Below are 10,169 nucleotides of genomic sequence, written 5' to 3' on the forward strand. Positions count from 1 at the left end.
AAGGGCAGTGGACAGTGTAACATGACCACCAGATAGCACTTGGAAGAATATAATAAACTAGCTGTCCCCTGCCACGCGTTGCTGTGGCCCAGTCTGTTGATCCGGAAAATAAAGTAATGAGAAAGTGTTGGTTTGTAAAATATGCAATGTCTTGATGCTTGTGGGTAAATAGTATTTCTTGCTGTGTCTTTGTCAGTGTTGATGTGGAGATTGTCTGGTTTGCCTACTCTGGAACATGCAACATATCATTGTCCTTCTTGAGGGGTCCCTTTCAAATCTGTGATACTATATCTATGTGTGAATCATATCTTTCTATTTATATCTATGGCTGGATGGCTCTTTGACAAGAGGACTTTGATTATGTTTTCTTGCCCTGGTGAAGGAAGTTGGACTTGATGGCCTTAAGTATTTTCTGTTGGTCATGGGGGTGCTGTGTGGGAAGTTTTCCCCGATTCTGTCGTTCGTGGGGTTCAGGATGCTCTTTGATTGTAGGTAAACTGTGAATCCCAGTGACTACAACTCCCAAATGTCAAGGTCTATTTCGCCCAAACTCCATCTGTGTTCATATTTGGGCATATTGAGTATTTGTGCCAAGTTTGGTACAGATCCATCATTATTTGAGTCCACAGTGCTCTCTGGATGTAGGTGAACTACAACTCCCAAACTCAAGGTCAATGCCCACCAAACCCTTCCAGTATTTTCTGTTAGGTCATGGGATTTCTGTGTCCCAAGTCTGGTTCAATTCCATCATTGATGGAGTTCAGAATGCTCTTTGATTGTAGGTGAACTATAAATCCCAGCAACTACAACTCCCAAATGACAAAATCATAATTGTTTGAGTGATGGTCGCTTCTTGTGTAGTGAGACGTTTTGTTGCCAAATTTGGTGTGATTTCGTTCATTGGTTCTTTTGTTTTCAAGGTACTCATTATGCACAGAGCATTTATATATATATAGATTATGAACAGGTAACAAAGGAGCCACCTGTGCAATACATTACCTTTCTGTCTCTGCTTCCAGTAATAAAGTACTTGCTATCTGCCGTCCAGTCACAGGACCAAATGATGCGACTGTGCCCAGCTACGTTAGGGTCAGTGCAAGCAAAAAGGTAAAAAGTTGGTTCTGAAATGATAAATATAAATACTCTTCACACATTTGTTCCGGAAATGGCAATGTTAAAGTAATTTAGAGAGAGCTTTCCAAACTATGTCTCATAGGCTGTAGGGTGTGTCACACAAACATAATGAGGAGCTATATGAAACAAACTGAATCCCGTGAGTGGGGTAAGCTCCCACTCAATTCTGGGCACCACAATTCAAGAGAGATATTGACAAGCTGGAATGTGTCCAGAGGAGGGCGACTAAAATGATCAAGGGTCTGGAGAACAAGCCCTATGAGGAGGAGCGGCTTAGGGAACTGGGCATGTTTAGCCTGAAGCAGAGAAGGCTGAGAGGAGATATGATAGCCATGTATAAATATGTGAGAGGAAGCCACAGGGAGGAGGGAGCAAGCTTGTTTTCTGCTTCCTTGGAGGCTAGGACGCGGAACAATGGCTTCAAACTACAAGAGAGGAGATTCCATCTGAACATTAGGAAGAACTTCCTGACTGTGAGAGCCGTTCAGCAGTGGAACTCTCTGCCCCGGAGTGTGGTGGAGGCTCCTTCTTTGGAAGCTTTTAAGCAGAGGCTGGATGGCCATTTGTCAGGGGTGATTTGAATGCAATATTCCTGCTTCTTGGCAGGGGGTTGGACTGGATGGCCCATGAGGTCTCTTCCAACTCTTTGATTCTATGATTCTATGATTCTTAGGCCCAGCTTCTGATGACCTAAGAGTTCGAAAACATGCAAATGTGAGTAGATCAATAGGTACCGCTCCGGTGGAAAGGTAAAGGCACTCCATGCAGTCATGCTGGCCACATGACCTTGGAGGTGTCTACAGACAATGCCAGCTCTTCGGCTTAGAAATGGAGATGGGCACCACCTCCCAGAGTTGAACACGACTAGATTTAATGTCAAGGGGAAACCTTTACCTTTACCTTATTCCACTTTAATTGCCATTACTCCTTTCTTAATGCCACTCGCTCCTCCCTTCAACAGAAATCCCATAATTTTAGAAGATAAAACCATGGTGATTCAAGTAGAAACATGTTACTATGAATGTATAGTATGAAAGGATTCACAGTCTTTAGCAAGGATATTTTCCTTCTCCTTTTCAGTGCAAATTCCCACTTCTTTTCTTTGCCTTAATCATAATTTAATGTTACAGCTATGTGGACATAAATCATGCTTATTGCTATCACTTTGATCAACATTTGGAAAAATGTGCAAAGCTTGAATAAAAAGGAGCCAACCTTTCCAATGGTAAATAACAACTTCTTGCAGAGAGCCAACATTGCCTTCTTTGCTAGTGTAATGAAATAATCAGTGGTGTGGCCTTGAGAATAAGGTCATCTCTAGTTCAAAATTCTCCTAAAGTCAGTAATATTACCTCTGGCTAACCCGCTCTGCATCCTATCTGCAATCTGTGGGTAATAATATTCACTGATCATACAGAATTGTAAAAATCATGTTCCAGGTGTTGTATAAATGCATATTATTATGAGTTCTGCCTCAGGCACAGATACTGCTCTGGCATTTTCACGTTTGCATCTTGTTTTTATTTTTATGTATGGTACTGGGAGACACATCAAGTACAGTACATTGGTTGAGAAAACAGAATCCTCATGGTTTCCAGGTGCTCCAACCAGAATAAATTTGACAAGACTCGATTTCTGACAAACTCTTTCCATGTGTACATGCAGCCAAAATTGATTTGTTGAAGCTGGACTTCTACATTATCTGGGAGAGCATCCCAGAGGCTTTAGGCAAATTTGCCTTATTTTCTGGCATACTAGACAATTTTTAACCTTACTGAGCTTGGGGGTCGTCTAGTACGCCGGGTATAAAAAAATCACTTCCTGTTTTGGGTCCAGGTGAGAGAGGGGGGCAGCTGCCCTGCGCTGGAGCAGGCCGCCCAAAGCAGCTGCTGCTGCCCTCCTCCAGCACTGATTGTCTCCCGCTGCTAGGCTTTAGCATCACCGAGGGGCTCTTCCACTCTATCCCCACTTTGGCTGTCCGTGCAGCAGCAGAGAGGGCGATATACTCGCCGGATGGCTGCGTTGCCTCCTTCTCCTCCGCCACCACACGGACAGCCGAGGCAGGCCTAGAGTGGAAGAGCACCTCGGTGAAACTGAATCTCAGCAGCAGGAGACAAGTGGCACCAGAGGGCAGCCCTCAGATTCCGCTTGTCTCCCGCTGCCAGGCTTCAGCGTCACCGAGGGGCTCCTCCAGTCCAGGCCCGCCTTGGCTGTCAGTGCGGCAGAGGAGGAGGAGGAGGAGGAGGAGACACGGTCAGTCGGCGAGTATATCACCTCCTCCTCTGCCGCTGTACGGACAGCCAAGGTGGGCATAGAATGGAAGAGCGCCAGCGGGAGACAAGTGGCACTGGCAGAGAGCAGCAGCTGCTGATGCTTTGGGTGCCCTGCTCCAGCACAGGGCAGCTGCCCACTTCCCTTGCCTGTTAAGAGCCTCAATCTTGTTTTGGATGCAAAACAGGAAATGATGAGCATGGTTGTTGGCTGGCTGCACCAGGGCCTGACTGCCAGTGGAATGGAGGCCGCTTCTATGGAGCCAAGAAGCCGCCTCAAAGCCCAGGAAAGGAGGCTTTGGGGCCTGAAGGGGCTGGCAAGAGGGATCGTCTAATAGGGGAAGTATATCCAAAAATTGAAATTTTATATTGAAAAGTTGGGGGGTCGTCTTATGCACCCAGACGCCTAGTATGCCGGAAAATACGGTAGTATTAAAAATAATAAAATAATTCAGCTGGCACACTTGACTAGCTACCACATTTCAGCTAGGAAATTCTAGCAGTTGTAGTTCAAAAAGGTAACTTCAGATTCTGCAAGAAAAGAAAAGAAAAAGAAAAAGAAAAAGAATATGTGCCAGCCATGGAGGCAGTATATTGTCAACAGGAGTGGAAATTTAAAAGTCAGAATATGGATGGAGCAACTGTGATGAGAGGATAACTGCTCTGGTTCTGCTCTGGTTCTAGCATCTCTGATAGGTCTATTCTATCCATGTAGAATTTCTTTCTATGTAGACATTTCAGTTAGGATAAAATAGGCTACAATGAAATTTCCTCTTACTACCTAGGGAGGGATTTTAGTACAAGAGGAAAATAGACTATACATCAGTCAATTTAAACCATTTCATCAAATGACTATTGGACTATGACTCTAAAATCAGATTTTAATTCCCTGATCAGCCACAGAATCCCATTTGATGGCTTTGGGCAGGTCTCATTCTCTCTCAGTCTTAGAGGAAAGTTAAAGGCAAACACCCTCTAAACCAGTGGTTCCCAACCTTTTTTTGACCAGGAACCACTTGACCAGGGATCACTTTGATCAGGGACCACTCTCCAACATTAGTACCAAAAGGGTTACAAATCAGTTTTTGGTCATTCGGTTTGGTTATTTGGGGTGCTGATTTAGAAAATTGCATTGGATAGACCAATCAGCTCTAGCTTCTGTTACAGAATATATGCCATCCAGTAGTCACCATCTACTCGCCTACAAAAAACCTACAGGCCTACAAGCGGTGCCGGCACGACCACCTGTTATAATCCAGTTCAAAGCAGATAATATGAAAAAAAAATTAAGAAAAAGAAAAAAACTCAACTCTGGGGTGGTTTTTTTTTTTTTGGTTTTTTTTTTTTTTTGCACATCCCCCTGCCATTGGTATTCTGGATTATATAGTCGTGCAGAAGGACCCTAAACTTCCCTCTACACTGGGTGGCCAAGAGTGGAGTGAGGAGGTCAGCGGGAGAAGTCACCCCGGCTCCTCTTGCCCCGCCCCCATGGATGGCCCTTCCTGCCGCCGCCGCCCAGTCACTCCAAGCTTGAGAGGGAGCCAGGGGTGGGGACAGCTCAGCTGGCCACCACCCCCACCAGTCTCCCTGATAACGGGGCCTGCTGCTCCTCCTCCTCTTCCTCCCCCCTCACCCTCGGCATCCCCGAGCGGCGCAGCCTGAGGAGGAGGAAGAGAAAGGGACGGAGCATGGGAAGGAGGAGGAGCGGAAGGCCCCGTCACCTGGGAGACTGGCGGGGGTGGTGGCCAGCTGAGCTGTCCCCGCCCCTGGCTCCCTCTCAACCCTGGAGTGACGGGGGGGGGGGGGGGCGCCGGTGGTGGGAGGGGCCATCCACAGGGGCGGGGCAAGAGCAGCCGGGGCAAGAGCAGCAGGCTGCACTGCTCGGCGGGGATGAGGAGGAAGAGGGACCCTGCTGCTGGTGGTGGTGGTGGCGGAGAAGGAGGAGGAGGATGGGGAGGAGGAGGAGCGACAGGCTTCAATATCACCAGCAGCAGGGTCCCTCTGGCCTCTGCTAGCTTCCCGTGTCCCTCGCTCTCGGCACCCCTGGCAAAATAAAAGTGTACCGCAATGGCTTACTTTGCGTAATGCTTGAACTACAACTCCCAGAATTAAAAGACAATTCATTTTATAAGTCACAACAGTCATTTTCTTCCAGTAATATGAATTCCAGTGTATTACCTGATTCTGTTGGATCAATATCTTTACATTTCCAGAGTGACCATTTTCTGTCTCTTGAAACTGCTAGTAAGAATTCATCGTTGGGGGAAAAAGAAAGCTGTGTCACCGTCAGATTGTGGAAAGGTAAGCTCTGCAGCTGCTTCCAAGTTCGAGTGCTCCACAAAATAATGGCTGCATGTTCTTTCTTAGAAGCCTGTAAAATGGAGAACAATAAAAACTGTGAATGAGCAAAGGCAACCTTGAAAAACAACTATATGGACAGTAAAATCTGAGTGGTATAATGGTTGGAGGAAAGGTGAATGGGCTCTGATCTTTTTTTAATGAAAAAAACACTTTGTCTGCAGGAATTTTGTTTCTTTTTCTTTGCATTTGAAAATAACATTGCATTTATACAAATATTAGAAACCAGTGATGTATCACAAAATGCATTAAAAGTAATGCTCAGTAAAAGGTAAAGGTAAAGCTTTTCCCTAACATTATGTCTAGTCATGTCCGTTTCTAAGCCAAAGAGCCAGTATTGTCTATAGACACCTCCAAGGTCATGTGGCCAGTGTGACTGCATGGAGTGCAGAAGTGGTACCTATTAATCTACAACAACAACAACAACAACAACAACAACAACAACAACAATACACTTTATTTATATTCTGCCCTTCTCTCCTAGAGGACTCAGAGCGGATTACAGCATTTACAGCAGACATAGGCAAACATTCAATGCTTTACAATCACAGACAATGAGACACACAAACACAGACAAGGCAATGCTTTTCCTTTTTCATTTTCTGGAAACTGGTTGTTTGAGCAAGCATTTGAAAATGCAAGGTAAAAGACATAGGAATTGGAATGACTGGACAACGAGATGGGGTAATGTTTTTTATTAAGAGATGCAAATGATCTATGTTTTAATATTCTTGTTATGGTTTTATATTATGTGTTAATGTTTAAAAAAGTTTTATGGTGTTTTTGGACATCGAATCATCGAGTCACCTGAGGGCTGAGAAGGGCGGTATACAAATACAGTAAATAAATAAAATAAAACCAGTCTTTGGAGAAGGGGTATTGGGGTGTTTACAGAATTCTCTGAAGGCATCTAGCTACATTCTGCTTTTTACATTTACATTTTTTGTTTAATCCAGAGGTCAGGAAAAGAAATGGTCCACCTGGACCATGCTTTTACAGCCCCTTACATCTCCTGTACGTCCCTCAAAAGGCACCATCTCTTTTTATTGCTGGGGTTTAGGAAAGTTTTCACCCAAAGAAATTCTACCAAATGTGCAAATATGCATAAAAGCACCTTCATACATCACAGATTGTGCCATCCCCCAAAACTCCTACTCCTAATGTCTCCATTTTCAAAATGGTCACCAATTTGAAAACATTTGGGCATGCAGAAAAGGGAGCATAGCCCATGGGATGTCCACAAGAGAGATTTGGCCCATGTGTTTTTAGACAGTTCCCCACCTTTGGTTTAACCCAACAGGCCTATCCTAGTTGTATTAAAGCCACTTAGCACAATTACGGTAAACACATCTATCATCCAAATTTGGTATCTTTACTTTTTCTTACCTTGCATGCTGAGGCAATAATAGTTTTGGCGTGATTGCAGGCAACACAAAAAATTTCATAGCCGTGGCCGTACCTAAAATGATCAAGGAAATGAGGTAGAGAAAAGACAAGAAATCCTTAACTGTTAAAGTTAAAGTTTTATAAATACTAAAGAATATTTTCTGTACTGATCACGATATACACACATATATCAAGAAAGAGGGTGGGTGAACAAAGTTGAACATCTCTTAGCCAGAATAACAAAATCTCAGTCACCCAAAATCCACTTTTGATAGCAGGGAGCTTTGAAATGGTTGAACAGAAGCTCTCCGAAGGTTTAGGTCCTCTTACTGCCTATTTCAGGGGAAACTAGTTGATTCCTAATCCATCCAAAACACATCTTAAGAACAGATAAGCATCTCGACCTCTGAGCAAAGGAATCCCACTGGAGCATTGGAGCATACCCAAATATCTGGGAGTTACTCTGGACCGTGCTCTAATTTACAAGAAGCACTGCTTGATTATCAAGCAAAAACTGGGTGCTACAAATAATATCATACGAAAGCTGACTGGCACAACCTGGGGATCACAACCAGACACAGTGAAGATATCTGCCCTTGTGCTTTGCTTCTCTGCTGCTGAATACGCATACCCAGTGTGGGATACATCTCACCATGTTAAAACAGTGGATGTGGCTCTTAATGAGGCATGTTGCATTATCACAGGATGTCTACGCCCAACACCACTGGAGAAATTGTACTGTTTAGCCAGTATTGCACCACCTAACATCCGTTGGGACGTAGCAGCCTGTAATGAAAGGACCAAGGTGTTGACATCTCCAGCCCATCCCCTGTTTGGATAGCGGCCAGCAAGCCAACATCTTAAATCAAGAAACAGCTTCCTAAGATCTACAGAGATACTCGCAGGAACACTTCAGCAAGCGAGAGTCCAAAAGTGGCAGGTTAAAACCCAGAACCTCAATTGGTGGCTGATACCAGATGAGAAACTCACAGAAGATTAGGTGACTTGGAAGACCCTGAACAGACTGTGCTCTGGCACCACAAGATGCAGAGCTAACCTTAAGAAATGGGTTACAAAGTGGAGTCCACAATATGCGAGTGTAGAGAAGAGCAAATCACAGACCACTTACTACAATGCAGTCTGAGCCCTGCCACGTGCACAATGGAGGACCTTCTTACAGTGACACCAGGGGCACTCTAAGTGGTCAGCTTCTGATCAAAGGACATTTAGTATAATGCCAAGTTTTTAACTTTGTGGTTTTTCTATACATTATTATTATTATTATTATTATTATTATTATTATTTAGGGCTTTTATAGCCCGTCCTTTCTCAACCTCCGCAGAGGGACTCAGGACGGCTAACAAAGTGGCACCCCATGGCACCCACATCAAAACATAAATATACAATTAACAGCAATGTAATAATAACAACAGTATAAACAGTATAAAACCATATAAACAATATAAAAATCTATATAAAAACAGACAACAACTGTATTCTCAATTTGCATTATAACTGTATTTGTATTATAACTGTATTCTCAATTTGCTTCTGACACAATAAATAAATACACAAACCTTGTTTCATGCACACGACTGACAATAAAATTACCTTTGGGCAATGGGGATAAAGTGTCTATGAAACATAAATGAACTTTTTGTGTAGATTTGGGTCCCGTCTTCAAGACACCTCATTATGTATATGTCATTATGAAAACACAGACTACTTCTGGTTCCAATCATTTTGGATGAAGGATCCTCAACTTGTATTCAGTAGCTACAGGCACTAGCTCAGCCTTAACCTCAGGATTCAGCAAGTACTTGCAAATATTGGCTGAGACAGTGGGCTTTATACACTTTCCCTCTGTCCCATATAGAGAAGAGGAAAAGTAGTTAAGCCACCCTCAGTCCCCTTATATTCTGTCCTGGTCAGGGATTAACCAATAACTTCAAATACCAAAGTACAGGTGGCCCATTCACTCACCACTCTCTGTCCTGAATGGAAGAAAGCAGGAGAATAAAGGATATTATGCGGGTTCCCTATATTTAACATATACTAAGGCAAAAGTTAGGGTTAGGGTTAGAGGCCAAGATGAAGTACTTCGGCCACATCATGAGAAGAAAGGAAAGCTTAGAGAACACAATTATGTTGTGGAAAATGGAAGGAAAAAGGAAGGAAAAAGGAAGAGGGGCTGACCAAGGGCAAGGTGGATGGATGGGATCCTTGAAGTGACTAGATTGACCTTGAAGGAGCTGGGGATGGTGACGGCCGACAGGGAGTTCTGGCGTGGGCTGGTCCATGAGGTCACAAAGAGTCGGAAATGACTGAACAAATGAACAACAACAAAGGTAATCGTTTCTCCTGACATTAAGTCTAGTTGAGTTCAACTCTGGGGGGTGGTGCTCATCTCCATTTCTAAGTCAAAGAGCCAGCGTTGTCCATAGACAGCTCCAAGGTCATGTGGCTGGCATGACTGTATGGACCGCCATTACCTTCCCACAGAAGCAATACTTATTGATCTACTCACATTTGAATGTTTTTGAACTGCTAGATTGGAAGAAGCTGAGGCTAACAACGGGAACTCATCCCATCCCGCAGATTAGAACCTCTGACCTTACGGTCTGCAAGTTCAGCAGTTTAACCCGCTGTGCCACCAGAGGCCGTATACTAGGGAAGGGTTAAAGAAAGTGTTATCCAGGATCACCTCTGAGCCTGTGAATTAGACCTGTGGGTCCAAGATTCCCTGATTTGTTTTAGGGAGTACGTAACTCACTCAGAACAAATCAAACACTGACCAGCTAGGTAGATAAATCAGTGGCTAATGATACCTTTGCGTTTACAGAGAGGCACAGAACATAGTTCCCAGTTTACATGGATCAGAAATATGTATATTATATTTATATTATATTATATATCATATGTCCATTGCATTAGAATTGTGATTGTTCAACAAGCCACAGGAAGGCCACTTAAATACATTTAAACATACACTTAGAAGAGAAAGATACCTTAAAATATGCT

General features: G+C 43.7%; 1 protein-coding gene across 1 annotated transcript in view; it reads right to left on the bottom strand.

The window, feature by feature from the left end:
• ELP2 (elongator acetyltransferase complex subunit 2) overlaps positions 1-10,169 on the bottom strand; it is an 80,039-nt gene that overhangs the window by 20,257 nt on the left and 49,613 nt on the right. The window contains exons 17-19 of the mRNA XM_067467555.1: positions 7,149-7,221; positions 5,583-5,775; positions 1,000-1,121 (exon numbers count right to left, since the gene is read on the bottom strand). Of these exons, the coding sequence (XP_067323656.1) occupies positions 1,000-1,121; positions 5,583-5,775; positions 7,149-7,221 (388 nt within the window). The remainder of the gene's footprint in view (positions 1-999; positions 1,122-5,582; positions 5,776-7,148; positions 7,222-10,169) is intronic.

The sequence above is a fragment of the Anolis sagrei genome, chromosome 4 (assembly GCF_037176765.1).
Source record: "Anolis sagrei isolate rAnoSag1 chromosome 4, rAnoSag1.mat, whole genome shotgun sequence".
NCBI classification, from domain to species: domain Eukaryota; kingdom Metazoa; phylum Chordata; class Lepidosauria; order Squamata; family Dactyloidae; genus Anolis; species Anolis sagrei.